At 34.7% G+C, this 22,258-nt stretch overlaps 4 protein-coding genes across 7 annotated transcripts; 2 read left to right on the forward strand and 2 right to left on the reverse strand.

The window, feature by feature from the left end:
* The first annotated feature begins 235 nt into the window (after positions 1 to 235).
* LOC106770949 (LRR receptor-like serine/threonine-protein kinase ERL1) lies at positions 236 to 7,773 on the forward strand. 4 transcript variants are annotated; one of them, XM_022785649.1, is made up of 27 exons: positions 238 to 708; positions 2,068 to 2,206; positions 2,325 to 2,396; positions 2,500 to 2,571; positions 2,684 to 2,755; positions 2,838 to 2,909; positions 3,089 to 3,160; positions 3,264 to 3,335; positions 3,441 to 3,512; positions 3,604 to 3,672; positions 3,784 to 3,855; positions 3,988 to 4,059; positions 4,131 to 4,202; positions 4,276 to 4,347; positions 4,427 to 4,498; positions 4,596 to 4,679; positions 4,758 to 4,829; positions 4,913 to 4,984; positions 5,072 to 5,143; positions 5,242 to 5,313; positions 5,407 to 5,478; positions 5,558 to 5,629; positions 5,705 to 5,778; positions 5,865 to 5,996; positions 6,071 to 6,409; positions 6,580 to 6,947; positions 7,162 to 7,773. In XM_022785649.1, exons 1-27 carry the CDS (start codon positions 585 to 587, stop codon positions 7,516 to 7,518), a joined length of 2,982 nt encoding a protein of 993 aa, XP_022641370.1. In that variant the 5' UTR covers positions 238 to 584; the 3' UTR covers positions 7,519 to 7,773. The 4 variants fall into 4 exon arrangements, with proteins under 4 accessions (XP_022641371.1, XP_022641370.1, XP_022641372.1 ...); XM_014656806.2 differs by having other exon boundaries at positions 241 to 708; positions 4,608 to 4,679; XM_022785650.1 differs by lacking the exon at positions 4,758 to 4,829 and having other exon boundaries at positions 236 to 708.
* Positions 7,774 to 9,376: 1,603 nt separating this feature from the next.
* LOC106771711 lies at positions 9,377 to 10,521 on the reverse strand. The gene is made up of 2 exons (XM_014657716.2): positions 9,784 to 10,521; positions 9,377 to 9,710 (listed from the first exon to the last, which is right to left on the reverse strand). Exons 1-2 carry the CDS (start codon positions 10,447 to 10,449, stop codon positions 9,603 to 9,605), a joined length of 774 nt encoding a protein of 257 aa, XP_014513202.1. The 5' UTR covers positions 10,450 to 10,521; the 3' UTR covers positions 9,377 to 9,602.
* A 1,616-nt stretch (positions 10,522 to 12,137) lies between these two features.
* LOC106771045 (mediator of RNA polymerase II transcription subunit 31) lies at positions 12,138 to 14,912 on the forward strand. The gene is made up of 5 exons (XM_014656930.2): positions 12,138 to 12,347; positions 12,608 to 12,705; positions 13,364 to 13,460; positions 13,720 to 13,798; positions 14,397 to 14,912. Exons 1-5 carry the CDS (start codon positions 12,298 to 12,300, stop codon positions 14,694 to 14,696), a joined length of 624 nt encoding a protein of 207 aa, XP_014512416.1. The 5' UTR covers positions 12,138 to 12,297; the 3' UTR covers positions 14,697 to 14,912.
* A 1,786-nt stretch (positions 14,913 to 16,698) lies between these two features.
* LOC106772622 (ATP sulfurylase 1, chloroplastic) lies at positions 16,699 to 20,384 on the reverse strand. The gene is made up of 5 exons (XM_014659149.2): positions 19,702 to 20,384; positions 17,846 to 18,251; positions 17,382 to 17,642; positions 17,192 to 17,278; positions 16,699 to 17,104 (listed from the first exon to the last, which is right to left on the reverse strand). Exons 1-5 carry the CDS (start codon positions 20,205 to 20,207, stop codon positions 16,967 to 16,969), a joined length of 1,398 nt encoding a protein of 465 aa, XP_014514635.1. The 5' UTR covers positions 20,208 to 20,384; the 3' UTR covers positions 16,699 to 16,966.
* Positions 20,385 to 22,258: the final 1,874 nt, after the last annotated feature.

The following is a 22,258-nucleotide window of genomic DNA, read 5'->3' on the forward strand; positions in this document are numbered from 1 at the left end:
TAGTATAAACAAATATCAAAACACACATTATCATAATCTAGGAAAAAACTGTAAGAACTGAAAGTAGGATTAAATATTCTTACTTTTATCTTAAAAAAAAAGACAGTATTCTTAGTTTCTATTATCAGTGCCTCCCTGGAACGCACGCTCCATCGACACGCGCTCCATAATCCAAATGCGTTCGAACGACGCTGTCCGTGGCTCGTAGAGCGCGTAGGTATACTGTCTTATATGCTTATATAGCCATTGTTCAGATTCGTTGGTGAGAAAACAAAAGGAAATTAAGGCTCACGCCAAGAGAGGCGCGTAAGTTGAGAAAAAAGCGATAGCTGTCAAATACGCTGGGAAACGGCGAGTACGAATGACGGCGGCTACCACCCTTATATACAGTGACAGTCTCCTATGCTAACGTCGCTTCACCGCCGTTTCCCATTCTCTTTCATCATAACACTGTATTTTACGGTTCACGCCTTAAACCTGCAATCCCTCTTTCTCTTTCTACCAAACAACCATTGTCGTTGTAATAATATTAACTGCATTCCCCTCATACTTGGTCTTTCCGCTACGTGCTGTGGTTGGCGACCATGGAAGATAATGGCCTGGCGCCGTTGTTTTATGTTGGCCACCACAAGTTGAAGCTTCTCATGTCTCCTCTTCTGCTCATGCTCTTCCTTCTCTTTCCATTTGCTTTGCCCCTCAGCGAAGAAGGTTTGTGTTTTGTGGGTGCATTGCCATTTTGACTCACCCCTTTGGGTCTTTTTTGCTTTATTCGTTTGCTTCTCCCGTCAAATCTTTGTGCATGTCTTTTTTTTTGTCTGTTGTTCCTATGGGTAGTTGTTGCGGTTGTGGTGATTCCATTTCCTCGTATCTTTTCCACCCCTTTTGTGGTGGCTCTCCTCAAACAGTGTTATTATTATTATTATTATTATTAATATTATTTTCGTTTGCGTTGCTTCGTATATACTTCAAGAGCATTCCAGAGGAATGTTGTTTTTTGTTTGTTGCCGCACGTCGAATGCAGTTTTAGCTTCTCTTTATTACGTTCGCGTCGTTCTCTGTAGACATTCGACTCTACGGTGTTTTTGTCGGGGTTTTAGATGTTTACGATGCTGAATTTAGTGAAACAACCCTGGGTGTGTTTTATTTTAGTTGTGGGGAGAGGGGGGTGGGGGTCCTGGAGTTAAGTGCCTTTTCCGTTCCAAGAAAGAGTTCACGTGTTGAGATTTTCCTTCATAATTGAGGTGGCAATACCTTTTATACCTTTTTGCTCTCTTTTCCGGTGGATGTTTCAAGCCATACCGGGCCAAAGGAAGAAACTTTTTGAATAGATTCGAAACTGTAATGAGATGTTGATTTCTTTGTTGACCTGTTTTGCGGACATTATTACTTCAATGTGATTTATGTAAGAGTAATGATGCAGATTAAGGAAATCTTATTTTCTAATCGTTTTAATTTTTGGGTAAATGCATTACTGATGGATTGTTTAGTGAGGAACACTTTTGGCAATATTTTAATCTGTATGGAAATTTGTTTACTTTGGGTTTGGCACTTGGACCTTTTATTCTACTGTTTCAGGGTATTCCGGTTCTACTTTTTTATTTGGACGCCTTTCTGCATTTGGGTGCCTTTTTAGATTTTTTATTCATTACAATTACAACTTTGACATTATAATATTGAAATTTAAGTAAACTAGACCACATGGATAAATTGAGTTCTTTCACTGCCACACTCTTACTCGTGTTCATCCTTAAATAATTTTTTTGAATTGGAAAATGGTATATCTCAATCTCCTTATTTGACCCTTGCTTCCAGTTGCTCATGCAATGTTTTGTTATTTTCTGAACTACGTTTTCCCCATTGCTCATGTAATTGTTTTTATTTTGGAAGTATTTTGTATGCGATTTTGTAGTTTGTTTTCCAATGTTTTTTGTTGCATAATCTGTCCCTATAATTGCTAATCGTAGACGATGGAACACTGTGTACTACTATGGAATTGATAATTGATAGATTTGTACGGTACTGAGCTCTGGAGATGCTTGAGTGTTGAACGGCCTTGAAAATGTGCAGGACAAGCATTAATGGCGATGAAGGCCACTTTCAGCAATATGGCAGACGTGCTTCTTGACTGGGATGACGTCCACAATGACGACTTTTGCTCTTGGCGTGGAGTTTTCTGCGATAATGGCAGCCTTACTGTGATTTCTCTGTGAGCTTATTATCCTTTTGTTATTATTTGCTTCGTTTGTATTAATCTTTCTAATTAACAACCATTCATATTAATTAACTGTTTGTGTTGATTTAAAGTTTTTGCTATTTTCTTCTAGGAACTTGTCCAGCTTGAACCTCGGCGGGGAGATATCCCCAGCCATTGGTGACTTGAGAAACTTGCAGTCCATGTATGTTTACGCATAAATGATTTATCGTTGTCATCTGAAATGCATGTGTGTTTAAGCTCGACCTTTGATTTGTTTCTGGGATGTCTGCATGTTTTTCGACCAGAGACTTGCAAGGGAATAAATTAACGGGGCAAATCCCAGATGAAATTGGAAACTGTGCAGCACTTTTTCTTTTGTAGGACTCTACTCTTGCTTCTCATATTACCTACTTCCATGTTGATCTTGTTTTACTGGGAAATATTTCTTTTTATAATTGCTTATTACATTTTTTTCTCTTTCAATTGTAGGGATTTGTCTGATAATCACCTTTATGGTGATATACCTTTCTCCCTGTCAAAGCTAAAGCAACTTGAGTTTTTGTAAGTTTGAATGCAGAAGTGACGCTTTATTATGTTGTTCGGCTTTAATTGAATGACGCATAAGTTGAATTGGTGGATACAGGAATTTAAAGAATAATCAGTTAACTGGCCCTATCCCTTCAACTCTAACCCAAATTCCAAATCTCAAGACTCTGTAAGTTCGGCTTCTCTTCTCAATACTAAATTTTATTTTGTTGCTATTTTTTTAAATGACATTTATCCATTCTAATGAAAAGAGTAAATGACAGAAGTTTCTGTTACTTTAGTGTTTTAACGATCTGTTGCTTTGGCTGCCTCTAAAAAAGTGCAATTACTGTTCTGTTATGTTTACAGTGATCTTGCTCGAAATAGGCTCACTGGAGAGATCCCCAGATTACTCTATTGGAATGAAGTCTTGCAGTACCTGTGGGTTTTATCTTTTCTTTTTGTATTTTTCTTTTACGTCTGGCTGTATCTTAGTAGATCTTTAACTTCGAGAGCTTTTATTTGGGATTGTTCATCGATGCAGTGGGTTACGAGGAAACATGTTGAGTGGTACTCTGTCTCCTGATATATGTCAATTAACTGGATTGTGGTATTTGTGAGTAATCCAACCCAAGCATGATGAAGCTTCGCATTGGATCTCTCTTGTAACCTTACATCTGTTTTTAACTTTTTTCTTCTGTTTTTTTCCATGATTTCTAAGTGATGTGAGAGGCAACAATTTGACTGGTACTATACCTGACAGCATAGGGAACTGTACAAGTTTTGAAATCTTGTAAGCCAAGTAACTGGTGTTTGGTATGTTCTATATTTGATTTTCGATAATTGTCTCATCGTTGCCACCCTATTATTTCATTGAATTTCAGAGACATATCATATAATCAGATTACTGGAGAGATTCCATATAATATTGGATTTCTGCAAGTTGCTACTTTGTGAGTATTTTCACTGTGAGATTATTGTTTTATTGTTAGCGGTGCTGTGAATTGACGAGACACATTTAAAGAATATGTATGTAATCGAGTATTACTGTGATTTCTGCCCAGGTCACTTCAAGGGAATAGATTAACTGGGACAATTCCAGAAGTGATTGGTTTGATGCAAGCCCTTGCAATATTGTAAGTATGCTTCTTTATCATTATTCTAATTTGAAGATTATATTAATAATTTGGCGCTCTGAGTAAGGCAATTACTTCAACATTTGTAATTTCTAAACATGTCTTTTGTATCTTAACGTGACATTGTTGTAGGGATTTGAGTGAGAATGAGTTAGTGGGATCAATTCCCCCAATACTTGGGAATCTGACCTTCACCGGAAAGCTGTGAGTGTAACTATACATTGACTTAAACTTTTAGCTATTCTGGTTTTCGTCTGAGAAATTTAATTGGTCAGGTACCTTCATGGAAACATGCTTACTGGCCCGATACCTCCTGAACTAGGCAATATGTCCAAACTGAGCTACTTGTGAGTTAACCTATATATTTGTATCAGAAGTCTATGTTTTTGTGAATGCACTTACGGATTATCTTCTCTCCAGGCAATTGAATGACAACCACCTAATTGGAAAAATTCCAAATGAGTTTGGGAAGCTAGAACATCTTTTTGAATTGTAAGTTATAGTCAATCGGTTACACTATCAAAACCTGTTTCTGTGTCTTGTGTAAAGTAGCTTCATTTACTATTCTCAGGAATCTTGCCAATAATCATTTTGATGGAACTATTCCACGTAACATAAGCTCCTGCACAGCCTTAAATCAGTTGTAAGATTTCCCGTTGCTACGTGCAAGTTCTGTCGACCTAGTTAGAATATCATGTTCTTTTCAATACCGTAGCACGACTTTTCAATGATTTGTTTAGTTTTACTTTCAGTAATGTGCATGGTAATCAGTTGAGTGGTTCCATTCCATTGAGCTTCCGCAACCTTGGTAGTTTGACATACTTGTACGTTATCTAAATCTTGTTTCATTATATTCCTACCAGATATCTTTATTTTTACTAATTTAACCGTTTCACGTCCAGAAACCTCTCTGCGAACAACTTCAAGGGGACCATACCTGTTGAGTTGGGGCATATTATTAATCTAGATACATTGTATGTTTCCTCAGAAAAACATATATAACCTGATGACTGTCAATGGGGAAGATGACCTTTATTTATTTTATACCTTGTTTCAGGGATCTATCTTGCAATAATTTTTCAGGACTTGTTCCCGCATCTGTTGGTTATCTGGAACATCTCTTGACCCTGTAAGAAAGAAATTGTAATGAACATTGATAATTTTTCTAATTTTGTATTATTGCTTTCCTGAATAAGTTTTCACGTTACAAATGCAGCAACTTAAGTCACAACCACCTTGGAGGTTCCTTGCCTGCTGAATTTGGGAATCTCAGAAGCATTCAAATTCTGTGAGTTTTATATACTTCTGTGGAAGTATAAACTTCAACGTCTTGTTAAGATTTTTACATTAGTTAATGTATTAACATGTAATTTATTCTGCTTCTAGTGATATGTCATTCAACAATCTCTCTGGTAGCATTCCTCCGGAAATTGGACAGCTGCAGAACCTGATGTCTTTGTATGCATAACTTTGTACTATTTTATATTTATGTAGTGTTGATCCATCAGTGGGTAATAGCTTCAACTTATTTTTACTTAAACGATATTGTAGGATTATGAACAACAATGATCTGCGAGGGAAGATTCCTGATCAGATGACTAATTGTTTTAGTCTTACACTATTGTGAGTATCCCCGACAGCCACTTTGTCCCATTTTAGCTATCTATGGACCGTTTTCTGTTCTTATAATTTTTTTTTTCAGAAATTTGTCCTATAACAACCTTTCCGGAGTAATTCCTTCAATGAAGAACTTTTCAAGGTTTTCAGCTGACAGGTATTGTAGAGAGGCCTTTAGTTTCAATTGCTTCTTATATTTTATGTATTACTGACATAATGTAACCTTTGCCAGCTTCTTCGGAAATTCATTATTATGTGGAGATTGGGTGGGATCAATATGTCGTCCTTACATTCCAAAATCAAGAGGTGTAATGCCAATTCCATATTAAAATTCCTTTTTATAAGTGACTTATTTTAATATATTGAGGTCAATTTTGTACATTTTTTTTCAGTGATTTTCTCCAGAGTTGCTGTAGTATGTCTCACGCTTGGAATTATGATATTGTTAGCCATGGTCATTGTAGCCTTCTATAGATCCAGCCAATCTAAACAATTGATGAAGGGATCTAGCAGAACTGGGCAAGGTACGTTGAAATTACATTTACTAGTGGTATCAGTTTAATGCTGCCTTTGTTGTATTGAGCTGGCCTCATTTCAGGTCCTCCAAGACTAGTTATTCTGCACATGGATATGGCTATCCACACCTTGGATGATATTATGAGAAGCACTGAGAATCTCAATGAGAAATATATCATAGGTTATGGTGCCTCTAGTACTGTATACAAATGTGTTTTGAAGAATTCCCGACCAATTGCAATTAAGCGACTGTATAACCAACACCCACACAATTTAAGGGAGTTTGAGACCGAACTTGAGACAGTTGGTAGCATCAGACATAGAAACCTTGTCACCTTGCATGGATATGCACTCACTCCCGATGGAAATCTTCTTTTCTATGACTATATGGCGAATGGGTCATTGTGGGATCTTCTACACGGTAATGTTACTTAACTGTGTAGAAATGTCTTAACTGAATTTGGTGGAAGATTTTGAAATTATTCGTTACAAGTGTTCTCTTAATTGTTTTCGGTTTTTAAATTCTCTATGTTGTCAAATTGCTTGTTGCTAGTTTTGGCTTTGGTACCTTAGATGTTTCACCTGATGCAGGTCCCTCGAAGGTAAAACTTGACTGGGAAACACGCCTGAGGATTGCTGTTGGAGCAGCCGAAGGACTGGCTTATCTCCATCATGATTGTAACCCGCGAATAGTTCACAGGGACATTAAATCTTCGAATATTTTGCTGGATGAGAACTTTGAGGCTCATCTCTCTGATTTCGGTACTGCAAAATGCATCTCGACCTCGAGAACTCATGCATCGACCTATGTCCTTGGAACTATTGGCTATATTGACCCTGAGTATGCCCGGACATCTAGGCTGAATGAAAAATCAGATGTGTATAGCTTTGGCATAGTTCTTTTGGAACTACTGACTGGAAAGAAGGCAGTGGACAATGAGTCTAATTTGCATCAATTGGTACGTGTATTATTATTTGCACGCTCTTAATCTATTTTTGGTTCATAGTCATTGTTCTTGTTATATATGCAAACCATTTGTGTAGTGGATAATGTGGTGTTCGCAATCAGCAGTTTTTTCATTTGGGGAGGGCCATTTACAGAGCAATGCATGTATATTTAAATTATTAGCTCCATTTAACTCGATTTGGGGACTGATTTTTGCATGAATTCAGATATTGGCCAAGACAGATAACAACACTGTAATGGAGGCTGTTGATGCAGAGGTGTCTATAACCTGCATTGATCTAGCTCATGTTAAGAAGACCTTTCAGCTTGCTCTTCTTTGCACGAAAAAGAACCCTTCTGATAGGCCTACCATGCATGAAGTAGCCAGGGTTCTGGTATCACTGCTTCCTTCACCTCCAAGTAAGATCCTTGCTCCACCTGCAAAGAAATTTGACTATGCCCATTTTGTGATCGAGAAGGGACAACCTCGAAAAGTGGAAGGACAACCTCACCAAGAAGATAACAACTCAACCAATGCTCAATGGTTCGTTCGCTTTGGGGATGTTATATCCAAGAGCACTTGATCGCGATTCCTAGTTTCTACATACGTACCTGCTGAAGGATTCATGTCTCCATGTCCATGACATTCACACTGCATGAAACTAGTTTCTTTTTGTGATTAGATATAATCGTTTACAACATTTAACAAATAGATGATGGAGCATATCGATAGGGGATTAAACACTTTATATTATAGAGCATATGCAAGTTTCTTCTACTGTATACAAGTACTTTGTTTTCGCATATTACTATCTGTCAATTGAATAGCAAATTATTCTGCTGCTTCTATTTATTATGCTTTTACTTTGACTTCGCAAATAAGTTATGGCTATATCTGACCACGAAATAATCCTTTAACTGAAGAAAAGAACGAGTTTTGTGCTTTTTTGTCATTTAAGACAACAAAATTACGGGTACCGGTAAACTTGGCTTCTTCCTTGAAGTATGCAACTTATACGGTTAATTTGTTTGACAGATTGTCTTCGACATGATTCTTCTGAATTGAATGGTGAATTTAGTAGTTTCAAGTTCTGTAATTTTAAATCAAACAATTATAGTTTTGTACTTTTAGTAAGAAAAATTAGAGGTAGAAGAGCCTGTATTTGATGTTACAGCCTTAAAGAGCACTCTTGTCCCCTGCGAGGCACAGGGCTTTTAAGACAGCAAAATTATTACTGATCATCTATGAATATTGGACACGCCTCATAAATGACGTATTTCGGGACACACATAGTATATTTGTATGTCATACATAGGTAAATTATTTTATTTGAAAGACATTTTTTTACATGATTTTGGCATGGTTTTAATAACCACAAATCCAATAATTCTTTCAAATATTTATAATATAAGTTTCTATATATATATAGGTTATAGTTTGAAATTAATATGTATCATTCAATTTTTTTTCATATCTGGGTGTCATAGCTGATCATAAATTTGTGATGAGCAATGAATAGTTACGCGCACCAATGTCTTCCATAAATTCACTGCGCATGCATACAATTAATGCCTGAAGAAGAATGAGACATTTTACTGTTTACAGCTAACGTCTCCGTTAGAAAACTGCACCTTCTTTTCGTCACTTAATTTTCATGGACAGAGTCTGCTACGTGCAACACATGTAGTATGCATGTTGTTTCGCAATACTTTTACTTTGAAGTATTTGCATATGCGTGTCGTATAGGATAAACATATTCTTTGTCATATAATTTATACTAAATAAATATTTTTGAAACAAATTATATATTATTATGAAATATATAATGAATATACATTTTTAAATATGTAAGTGATATTTCAGATTTATGCTAAACATTTCAAAATTTGATTCTAATTTAAAGACGGGGATAAAATATGATAGATTAAAAGGAATATACTAAAATCAAGTGGAATTAGTGTTTGAAATATATATATCTAAATGATCAGACAGAAAGAATGTTAAACAAATTTATTTGGAAATATGAGTAAAGTGGTTTTACTTTTTATTTCATTACATCAATATTCTACACTTAATTTTTAAGAAAAATAATTCTATCTCTTTTGTCTACCTCTGACACCCATAAAAAAAATTAAAGTGTACCCTCGTCATTTTTCTACAGTATTTCTTTAGTTTTTATTGAATAGTACCAAAAGAATTGTTGAAACAGTAGACTTTGCTTTTGAAACTTAGTTATTTTCATGTAAATGTTGTTATTGGAGCCATTTTCAAACTCATGAGATACACTCTACATACAATTCTTCAAGTGTCTTTATATCGTTTTCTGATTGAAATTAGAACTTCATATCTCTAACTTGTGCTGTTTCTTTTACTACCTTTATTAGAACACATGTGTTGTTTTTAAAAATAAACCTTAATTTGGAGAGATTATCACACAAAAAGTAAGTTGTTCGATGAAGAACGTACACATTGACTATCTTTTGGAGAGAGCAGTGAGGATATATTAGAGTGCAAAACTAAATAAAACCCACAAATTGCAAGAGAATAGGCATAGGAAATGAAAAGAGTCTGATTCAAAATCAATTGGCAGATGGGCATTTTGTTCTGGAGCAGTCTTTTGGTACTTCTCTTCTTGATATTTATTTCCTTCTCCATAATTGATTCTGTCTATATCAGTTTAAGTCTGGGGAAGTACTTTTTCTTCAGAAGCCCCTCGATCATTTTGCTATTAGTTACAAACGGGAAACATCCAAAAATTTGTTGTCTTGGGATTTTCTGCACAAAATCATAACCATGCATGTGACAATTCATCGTGATTTGAAAGGGAAATTTGTGATTAAATGATTACCTTTGGGGGATCCCATTTATTCATTTGAACGGTTTTTCTTCTGCAGCTTCTTCTCCGGCTCATCATAATTAGCTCTCCGAGTGTTGGTGGCCTCCTTAAAATGTCACTGACAATATCTTCATCATAGAAATCTTTGGGTTCTAGTTCTTGTGTAGTAGAAGTTTGTTTTTCCAGGTTCTGATCCCTTGCATACAGAGGAAAAAGGGTCTCAAGGAAAGTAGCACCAATTGGGCTTGACCTGCCAGTTGCATAACTGCTTATGCTACTATCTGTCTCTGAGGAGGCTGGAGAGGAAGTAGAAGCTTTTTCTGATGGCGCAACACAGTTTGCATCAAATGTAAAAGCTTCAAGGTCTAAACAAGTTATGCTTTCACTGTCATAATTGCAGGTTTCTTTGTCTTTGCCATCGTGGCCAAAGTTGCATGCGATAGAAAAACCAGAAGATGATGCTACATGAATGAGTATTTTCTCGGGATTAACTGATAAATCTGAGAAATTAGGAAAGGGTTTTCCTGGTTTTTCTTCCCAAAGAAATGGAACAGAGGCAACGGAAGAGACCTCTGTCTCTGGCTTCCAATATTTCTTAGGAATGCCTGGCTTTACTTCCCATATGAAAGGAACTGAAGGTACTTCCCTCACATGCTTTTTCTTTGCTCTTTCATTCATTTTTCAGTGCTTTCGTTTGCTGTATTTGCAGTCAACTCCATTTTATACTGCTTCTTTTCTCTCTGAATAATACATAGGAGTGGTTCACTACCAACTTTTCTTAACTGTACCATTTTATTTTCTTAATAGATTAGGCATACTTACCCTCTATTCAAAAACCTTCTCACTAACTAATGAATTATCCATTTTTTAAAAGTTGTTTATTTTTATTATTTTAAAATTTTAGCAGGTATCCTATCCACGGAGTCAAGTAGTTCAGTACAACATTAAACCGGGTTCAATCTAGTCCATTTTTAAATGGGTTAACAAATTCAATTGATTTTATTTATTTCGACGTTCCTATGTACTTAGCTGTTATTTCATTTTCAATTATTTCATTTTCAACTAAATTAATAGGGGTGTTACTCCCTCCACCTTATTTTAATTTATTTCAAAAATATTTTACACATCTCCACTATTTTTTTTATTCCAAAAATATCTTACACTTATACTATCTTTACCAATCTTTCTCTTTCTCTCTCTACATTAATGGAGCATTTACATGGCTCATTAATGGAGCATTTAGATGACTCAAATTTGAACTTGTGATATATATTTTCTTAAATAAGTTTGATTGAATCTTATTTTTGTTGCTTGATATATTTTTTCTTTTCAAATTAATTAATAAATGGTAAAATTTTGTTCTAAATTTCTAGAAAAATGTTTATATATATATGTGTGTTTTTTTTATATATAATATCTATAATTTTTAACATAAAATTCAAAGGAAACTTCAATATTAGTACTTCCACCATTTCTATTTTATAAAATTAAAAGTTAGATGCAAATACAAAATAATAAACATAATAATATTAATAGTAAATAATGATATATTATTATATACTAACTTTATAATGACGAAAGAACTGAATAAATTCTAAATCTTTAAGAAATAACTTTTTTTTTATATTTTAAGTATATAATAATATTTTTATATTATTTATGTAATAAATTAAATATTTTATTCATGTTATTTGAGTCAAACATGTCNGTGAGTTAAAACATAATATAATGTTAAAAATTATATATATTATATGTAAAAAAAACACACATATATATAAATATTTTTCTAGAAATTTAGAACAAAATTTTACCATTTATTAAGTAATTTGAAAAGAAAAAAATATATTGAACAGTAAAAATAAGATTGAATCAAACTTATTTAAGAAAATATATCAGAAGTTGAAATTTGAGTCATGTAAATGCTCCATTAATGAGCCATGTAAATGCTCCATTAATGTAAAGAGAGAAAGAGAAAGATGGTTAAGGATAATGGGAAGGTGTAGGGTATTTTTGGAATAAAAGAAAATATGAGGAGGTGTAAAATATTTTTGAAATAAATTAAAATAGTGGGGAGGTACAGGTCCCACTTGGGGAGGTGTAGGGAACAACACCTAATTAATAGATGACACTGGGTTGCTAGTGGAGGCCCATAATATGTTAAGGATCCAATGTCACGGAGTTTTTAAGGGCATTGCTCCCTGCTGAGCAGTATTTCTTGCTGCACCTGAGCATAATGTTACGAGACAGTTGTTTTGCTCTAAAATTGGGTCGCTGTGAAGCCCATTATAAAAAATGAAGGGTTTCTTCTTTCAGCACCCCCATAAATATATTCGGGGAAGGAAGGTATTTCAAAATAAAAAAAGAGGTGCCCAAAAAACGAACACTTAGATTGGAGGGTGGTTCTAATTCACCAACTTTGGTACATCGAATTCATAGATTTGGGTCTGTTTCTGATTCAAAGGCGAGAGCAAGGTCGTCTAGCTGTCCTAACTCAGTTGTTCTTGCAGCTAAGGGAGTACCGATTCCATGGCCAGTAAAAACGAAAGCGACAATTCAACCCATACTTCTCCATCATCGTAAGCTAAATTATCCGTCTATTTGCTTGCTTTATACCACATTATCATAGCCTAACATGTTTGAGTTGATGATATTCAAAAGGCTGTTGTCCTCTGGTTTATTTGAAGTGTACCCTATTTTGAGGGCTTTACTTATTCTCCAAATTCGTTTTTTTTTTTGGGTATTGGTGAATTTCTTCTTTTGTGGAAAAAGGTGTGATTTTGGGTTCAGTGGCTTGTGGTCAGCTAATTATGGCTATTGGTCGTTGTGTTTAATTCAGGCCGAAGAACACATACAAAGATCCAGATGATGGGCGGCAACGGTTTTTGCTTGAATTGGAGTTTGTTCAGTGCCTTGCCAATCCTACCTATATCCACTGTATGATTTTCACTTCACTTCATTTGTATGCTTTGATAGTATGGACTTCATTGAGCAATAGTTCAAGGGGTCTAGCTTAGTTAGTGAGTAGTGTAAATCCAAACACGTGTTTAATTTCTACGGATGAAAAAATTGTGTAGTTGGAAAGCTAGAATAAGTAGTGAAAAATGGGTTTTGCAAGTAATTGGGATTCTTGGATACAACACAGCTTATTTTGGACAAGATTAGGCAATTTGGCTTCTATTCTGCGTAAAATTTTTGGGGGATAAGATTTTAAATTTTTGTCATGGTTGGATTTCATTGTGATTCTTGATATTGCGGAAACTTGCATACAGATGCAGATGGAGCCAGAATTGTGGTACCTAAAATCCTTTATGTTGTTCTCACAATTGTTGTCGCCATTCCTTTTTAAAATCTCACAGAAATATGTTTGAGGACTTGAGAGCTTTCTATTGATCTCTTCTTTTATCTTTGTTGATTTGTGTTTTGCCTTTATCTGAGGAGGATTCCTCATTCTCCTAACCTTGCAATTTCTACTGTTTTTATCAAATTTCTTTTTCACATTTTTAAAAAGTGGCATGCTTGGTCTTTTGAATGTGTGATTTACTTTTGTAGTTTTTATTTTACCTTATTCTTATATCTGTTTCCTTTTAAACAGATTTGGCTCAGAATCGTTATTTTGAGGATGAAGCATTCATTGGATACTTAAAGTATCTTCAATATTGGCAGCGCCCTGAATATATTAAATTTATCATGTAAGAATTATCTTCAAATAAGGGATTATGTAATGAAATCTACTTAAGGCATTCAGTTGTTTCAATTAGGGTAAAAGGGTTAAAAGGTTTAGTCTAGGAGGAATATATCGAAATCAACAGTTAATGTAAGTCATGTAACTACGAGAATAAATTGGTTCTGGCACCTTTTACTATTTTGTGTCCATCCTTACTTTCAGGGATGTTGTTCTGGACTTCGCTGGATTCCTATCCTGATTTAGTCATGTTCTATGAATGCTAGGTATCCTCATTGTCTTTATTTTCTTGAGCTGCTTCAGAATGCAAACTTTCGCAATGCAATGGCACATCCTATCAATAAGGTACATGGCAGTATCTGTTTGCCCTCGTATAAAATGAAGTTACGCCGTTCTCTTTTTTTTGTAGAACACAATTTTCCTTTGGTACTACTTTTGGGCTCAAATATAAGCAAAATAATTTAATTTTACATTGAATAAGATTGTTAGTTAAGTTCATATTTATTTATAAGGTTGTTACATTGAATTAGATTGTTAATAAGGTTGAGTTAGCTGGAATTTGTTTATATTTATCTCCACTAATCTTTACCTTTTTTCCCCCTATATTTGAGGCCTAAGAGAAGAGCAAATTTTGCTTGTTACTGTATAAAATGAAACGGAGGCGGAGGTAATTCCTTGAGTCATTCTGCTTGAAACTCCTCTGTTGGGAATCAACAATCTTTTAATGTATTTGTGATACTGTGAGTCAATTGGTATTTATAAGAGTATGCTTAATGCCACCTTGTTATTTATATATATATATATATATATATATATCATGTGTCACTAATAGTTACCAGATGGCCTGCATTATGGACATCTTTGAAACAAATAACTGAAAATAGTTGCTTTGCTTTACTTGTATCTCACGGATTGTCCAAACACCACTGTCTCTGTATTTTAGGAACTGGCACATAGACAACAATTCTACTTCTGGAAGAATTATAGGAACAATCGGCTAAAACACATTTTACCAAGATCACTTCCTGAACCTAGTGCCACATCTGCAGTTCCTGCTCCCCTTTCAACTCCAGCTCAGGCACCTGCATCTGCACTACCACCAGTACCTTCTACAAGCGTTGCTGTCACAACAACACCTACGCAAGCTCCTTCCCCTATGTCGTACGGTATGCCCCCTGGCTCTGGTCTAGCTAAAAATGACATGAGGAATCCCACAGTTGACAATAGAAGGAAGAGAAAGTGAGCGTTTAATACCTCATGTAAATTGATTATAAAAATAGTTCGATGTGGCTGGATAAGGAATCAGTTTGTGTGAGAGATGGAAGTGAGGAGACAATGATAGAGCGTAGTTTTTATGCAAATTATTTTTTGTTATCTTTAAATATTAGTTAATATTAAGTTGGGCTGACTAGTTCTTATTGAAAATCCATATGCAGTTAATGAAAACTCATTATTTTTATACAAATTGTGAAATGATTTTCGATTGGAATACTGCCTTTGATGGTTTCTACTTAAATTTCTTTTGTTATGGTGATCAAAAGGAATGAAAGACAGTGCCTTGTACTCTTGTTGAGGATTTTAATTGAGTAGTCCATACCTAATGTATTTAATTTGAAATTTTGGGGTCATCAGAACGGGGAAAGGAGTTTGCAGGCTGCGCTAGGAGCAGTAATGGTTGAAATATCGTACAATATGTAAATGGAGTTCAATTGGTGTGGTTGGAAATTTTTTAGAAGCCCCTGTTTGTAGCTGCAAACACCATACGTAGTTTTGGACGTGGGGGTGTAAGGCTGATAGCCTTGTCCATGGTACACTGGTATTGATAACTGAGTAAATTGCGAGAGACAAAATTAAAACTTATTCTAAAGTAACTATTTTTGGCGGCAGTATTCCTTCTTTTGGTTGCAGTATGAAGTAAACTTTGATATTTCATGATTGATAACACTCTTTAATATTAAAAGAATGTGATATATGTATGCTTAAGTGTGCTCTCCTTCTAAACTAGCCTACTCACTTTATAGTCTACATGATAAGTCTTGCTTTTGTCATTCCTTCGAAACAGTATTAATGTTTTTTCGTGACATTCTTACTGTTTAACTTTGTAAAAATGATTTCACTTTAGAAGTTTGAAACATAATTATTGGTTGTCAATATATATCTTAACATCTCAACTGTTTTTAATAATGATTACAAATTTACACTTTTTGTCTTAGACCCCATTATCAATTATTACACTCATAACAGCTAATTGTAATGCATATTATCTATTAATGTTCTTTCTCTTCAACTGTCAACTAATATAACTGTCCATTAAGGAAAGTTAGTTAGAATGGGCGGTGTTAATAAAAGAGAGATATTGTATATGGGATTATAATTTGTGATCAAAATTTCTACAGGAGGCCGTTACATTGTATCCATATTATGTGCTTTAAAAGTGATGTGAAAGGGTCACACGACAGATTCTTTTTATACATTATACTAATGTGGGTGCCTTTATTCTTTACTTTGTCCTATCCTACCGCATTTCTTTGTGGGTTATTCAGAAAATTTTCCTTCAAAGCAATTCCAACTTGCTTAAAATTGTGACTTGACGAGCTTCCTGTATACGAATAAAAAAGGATAACATTTTTCACTAGAACACTCTCGTGTGCTTTACATTTGTTCTCCTAGGTATGTGGCGCGTGAACATATTTCGAATTTTTGTGACATGTATTAATACACTTTACTTCTTTTTTTCAATATTTGAATTTGGAGATCTGTGCTCTTATATTTTCCCATTCTTTTTCGTGCAGTAACTGTTTGTGACAATTTAATGCACTTGACCCGTCACACATACTAACCAACTTTTCCATCTTGTTTTCGCTAAATGTCCTAGGTGTCCAAGAATCACACATTGATGTTTAAAAACTCCTCGCACAACCGGAAATAGTGGGAACAAAGTATTTAATGAACATTATCATTACACAAATATGATTTTACACCTTAAATTGGAGTTAAATTTGAGGGACGCAATACTTAGTATAATTTCATGCAATTTGGAAATATAAAAGGTTTAAATGTCCACCCAGGTCCGCCAGTAACTTGCATATATAAAGTAATTGTAATAATGTGTAAGTGACGCCTAAGAATAATGGACCAATTACTATGGAATAATCCTATGTGCGTAATAATATAAATTTTTGGGTGAAGCGAGTTTTGAATTGATAAAAAGGACCGCACGACTAAATCAATGATGAAATAAAGTGTAGTAGACGAAAACTAACCAAATAATCAGCACAACCAGATTATATTACAAAGTTGGCATGCACAATTGCACTGCAAGTGCAAAAGGTGAGTAAATGCCATACATACAGCGAGAGGCAATTTGTCTGTGCTTCTGCCTCTCCAAACTTTTCATTATTATTATTAGAGATTGGACCACAGGATCCTTGAGGAATATATGGCCTTTAGCAGGAGAATATGTAAGCTTAAGGTTTCTCCCAATCATCATTAGATATACATCATGATACAACATTAAGCTGGAACAGCTTCCGGCACTTTGCCATTGCTTGAGGGTACCAAGCTATCATAATATTCAACCAGCACCTTCCATCCACCGGGGCACATAAATCCATCTGGAGGACTTTCTTTATTCCTTGCGAGTGTACGCATCTGAAAATGCAAGTAACCCTTGTTAACATAATATTCAACCAGCAAGAACATCTACTCCAAGGTTTGGTATTCTGAGAATAAACATACCTTTGTGCCTGAGATGAACAGGAAGTCCTGAGGCCTTGAAGGGTCAAAGAATGCCATTTTACCCTGAGTCTTGTCATATGCAGCAACCTGCAAAAAGAATGAAAATGATCATCACCTCGTACATCGAAGAGGCCAAGTGAACTTTACTTCACTCAACATCAGTGAGAAGGCAATTCTCAATCTCAATTACCCTGAAAGGAAGAATGTTCAGTCGTTCTAGTCCTGGTGCCATGCTCAATACTTTCTTCCCATGATCAGCATCATACAGATCTCTTTTCTCAACTGGATGGCTCATGCCTGCAGGGTCACGACCAACAATGTAGAAGTTAGCCCCTGCATTTATCCTAGCCTTTGCATGCCACTGCACCTCTGTGGGTCCAGCATAGTGCATGGGAGAAGGGAATATGGATACAATAGTTGTCTCTGGATCCAGAACACCATCCTCGAGTACCTAAACAAAGAACAGATTGATAGAGCTGAGTTTTTCTGTTGAAAGAAACAATGCTAATTAGGAAGACGGGCATCTTTGCAGTCAATGTGTTTGCGTGAAGAAAAGTTGCAAACCAACGGGATTATTGAAATCCAACAGAAAAGGCAAAGAAAGTGAAATAGCTTCAGCCATGCAAAGGAAGTAATTTGGTTTAGTAAACACACCTTTTCGTGTTGTTTCATTCTCCAGTCAAGAGGGACATCATCAGCTTTAGTATAGCCTCCCAGTGGATGAAGCAAGAGGACAGGATTCTTATAGCCCATCTCAAGAAGCCTCCTTCGGGTGTCGGTCATCAGCAAAGCATGGCCATTGTGAACAGGATTCCGAAGCTGGAAGGCAAATACAGCATCAGCATTGCGCCTTGTGAACTCTGAACGAAGTTCTGCAGGGGACAGCCGAAAATGATCAAGTCCATCATTGTACTTGATAGGTTCAATGACCTCTAGGTCACCCCCAATCAACCAATTTCCAGCATTGGTTATTGTTTGTTCAACATAAGGTAGGCCAGGGGCAGTGGTTCCCCAAGTTCGGGCTATTCTTTCTTCTTTAGGGTGCTTATAAATTTCAATACTGAAATAACCAAAACAAAAATATAAGTCATAGGAATGGCTGATAATAAAACAGTTAAAGAGAAGGAATGTAGAATAAATAAAAATCAGACATACAGACATTACTAACATGCGCACCTATAAAGCTGTTCAAAACATCAACTTCAACTGTAATAGCAGACCAAATTATCCGGGAAATGATTGTGTTATTGACATTTGACACATCCTACGTGTAAGAATCCTAATGATAATCATAATACAAGTCCCTAAAACTTTGTCAAACCATATTATCTCAGGTTTTGTATCAATGTTAACTTGAATATCTGAATTACACTACGTGCTTTAGGACAGAACTGTGACACTGTCTTAATACGGGTCAAATGGATAAGGCACGCAAACTTTTTGTCCAGGAACCTATACCAACATGCCTTCAAACCTAAGAAGCCTGAATAAGTCTGTTAATCCAGGGATATTTTAGAACAAGAAAGTCCAAATACAATCTGATGTGTATTCTGGGACCACGAAAATCGGCAAAGCCATATACATAAGTCCGTACAAGCACAATATCCATTGAATACTTTATAGTTACGGCAAACTATTGAAATTCGTACATCCTCGACTGGATCTTCTTATGTTAACTTTTCCAATAGAAGTCACCAAGTTGAAAGCAGAACAATATTATAACCTCGATAAGATTGGATCGACATGAATAAAAATAATGATGAGAAAATCAACAAAGTGGAGACAACGACAGTAGTGGAAACGGTCTCAAATCCCACTACGGCATTGTGTAAGTGATTGACTATTCAACCAACAGCATAACAATACAAAACGAACAGGATTTGACCAAAGAAACAAAAACATATACGGAAATCCTAATGCCCAGCATATTCGTTCCCAATTTTCGCATCGCCCCCTTTCCCGGTATTAATCAAATTCAGTTGCACACGAAAACTTCAGTTCTCAATAGTTGACATTTAAACTGCACATAGCTCAAGAAATAGATCAGACCTACATATATGAGAAGCGCACAACAACATACCATTGTGTCACAGTTACTCTTAATTTCATATTTTTCTCATACCATTTGTAAAAAATAATAATAAGGGTATGATTCACATGAACTCAAATAATCAATAAGAAATCTGAGTACCACTTATTAGGACTAATAACACGGTTATTTACAAGTCAACAAACGTACCGTACCATACATGACAATGACAATTTCTGATCGAATAACAGTGTATCAAATGTATCAAATCACGGAAGTACATTCTAATTAAATGAAAAAAATACATAAAAAAAAAAAAAAAACTCCCTCTTCCCCTCCTACTTGATTATTGATTAACTACGCACAAGAAGAAAAATTAAAAACCACAAAGAACACGGCACAAAATCATGCTAATTGAGCATGGAATCAACGCATGATATAACAAAAACATAAAAGAGGGGCAGATGAATTAGTGTCTTACTCGTTGAGAATGGCAACGGGGTCTCCTTTGGAATCGAAAAGAGCTACCCTTTTGTTATCCCCGATCCGATGCTTCTGTTCATCATCGATGGCGAGGACGATAGGCACCGACATGTTGACGAAGGAGCCATCGTCGAGTCGGAGCGAGTTGAAATGAAGCGTTTGGAGGAACTCGGCTTCTTTCATGAAGCCTTTGAGGGGTGTGGCCCATCCTTCACTGAGGACGTGAACCCACTGCAAGTCGATTCGCGAAAGCTTGATCCTCGGCAACGACAGCGCCTCACCCTTCTTCAAATCTCTCTCAGAATCTTTCACCACGAGCTCAACCAGCTTCCCTCCGTCAGGTTCGATCAACCCGCTCGAAACACGCACCCCCACTTGCCTCCTCGCCCTGAAACTGACACAGGAGTTGACTTTCGGGGCAGTGGCGAAATGGGTGTCGAAGGTTTTGGAGAGAGAATGGGAGGGAAAGGAGGTTTGGGTGAAAAAAGTGGCCATGGACGCCATTGAAGTGAGTTGTGTTATGTTGAGGACCCTTTATTAAAATGTGCTTTATAAAATAGAAAAGGTTGAGTTAGTGGAGAAGAGGGGCAGATGGGTAATTGAAGGAGGCCCAAATTGTGAACTTGCTTTCTTACTCTGATTGATGCTGATCGTAACAGACAACCTGGGTTGCTCAGAAACGATGAGTTTGGGATTTTATATATAAAGGGGTTCCTTTGATAGAGACTGGTTCAAGAGGATGAACCTAGACACTTTCTTTTTTACCCAGATACTTTTGTCTTTACTGTGCATTTTATTTTCTTCACTTTTACCAATTAATATATTAATTAATTGTCATCATTGTGTTCTGTGCATTGCTGATCTGTTTCATGACCTCGATAGATATCTTTTCTTTATGTTTTTTTTTTTTTCTTTTTTATCAATCAATCAATTCATTCATATTCTTTCCATGTTTTTTTATAACAATTTTTTTTATATTCCTAGATGCTAAAAATAAGCAATTGAATAAAAAAATTAATAATTTTTTACTTTATACTTTATTAACAGTCTGCAAAAAAGTATATCTCATCTTTAATTTTTTTTCTCATGCTGTCATTCATTTTCCAACTTTTTACATTTTTGTTATCGTTTAACCTTTCAATGAAGTGAAAATGATACTATTTTTGAACAAATTTAAAAATAAAAATTATGTTATTTTATTAATTTTTTTATGAAATGTTAGAAATTTGATGAATTGATGAAATCGTGAAGATTAAAAAAGAGTCATAAAGTGTATAATATAATACATACATAGTATAAATAATTTTAGAAAATAATAATAGTGGTTAAATGATCAAATAGATGATTAAGTGAAATGACTTAAAAAGGGTAGCATTTGACCATTTTGAAATTCGAATTAGTTTGAAATGAACAGTGAAAACACGGTTGGTACACAAATCCTTGACTTACTTTATCAATAATTAGTGGTAGGAACAAGGCGGCAAGCGTTAGCCAAAGCCAAGTTGATAACTTTATCAATAATCAAATTAATTATTATTATTATTAACAGCGATTTACTTTTGATCAGTGAGAAAAAACAATCACTTAAATAAAAAATATTTTAAATTAATACACAAATCGTTTGGCGACTATTTCTTATTTACAGGAAAATGTCTAATAAACTTATAGAAAATATAAAAATTATTTAAAGGAAAACATTTAAATAAAATTTCTTACTTACACAAATCAATTACTGTTGTTTTGCAACAACAAGCAAAGTCAAAGTTATTGGAATTAATTGAATTCTCTTAATTTCAATGAGGCTACAGAGAATAATGATAATAAACGCCTTTTCCACTGTCTAAATGTCAAACAAATTGTGACTTTTTTTTTAAGATTTAAAAAAAAACATTATAAACTCTATATTTATAATAGTTAAAGAAAATGTGCAAGCAGCCTCACCATATAAATATAAATAAATTTTACAAATAATGAATTTTAGTTAAGAAAATATTATTTGAGACAGTTAAATTTATTTGATACTTCTTTTTTTTATTTTTTATTTTTCTTTTAAAAATATATAAAAATTTATATTTTTTATGATTGTTTTATCCATCTACCTGCTAAACAAACGTAAAAGTATATGATTGTATTATTACTACATTTTATTTATTATACGTAAAGATAATGATAATTAGATAATGCTTTTTTGACAATATTTGAATTTTATTTATGTGTATTTTATAATTGGTTAATTTTATCTACGTGTCATTCTGTAATTGGTACATAATGATATTTATGATTATTATTATTGATTATGGAATAATTTTAAATCAATTATAAAATGACACGTAAATGATATTTTAATGTTGTTTAAATAGTAAATGATTTTACCTTAAACCTCTTATTTATATATATATATATATATATATATATATATATATATATATATATATATATATATATTATTGAATGTGAAACGTGGGTGAATTACTCTGGCAGTTACCGTGAATCTTCTTGATTTGAAATTGGAGATTCAAAAAGCAGAGAGCTATTATAGAATACGGCAGAGAAGG

The sequence above is a fragment of the Vigna radiata genome, chromosome 8, assembly GCF_000741045.1.
Source record: "Vigna radiata var. radiata cultivar VC1973A chromosome 8, Vradiata_ver6, whole genome shotgun sequence".
In the NCBI taxonomy this organism is placed as follows: domain Eukaryota; kingdom Viridiplantae; phylum Streptophyta; class Magnoliopsida; order Fabales; family Fabaceae; genus Vigna; species Vigna radiata.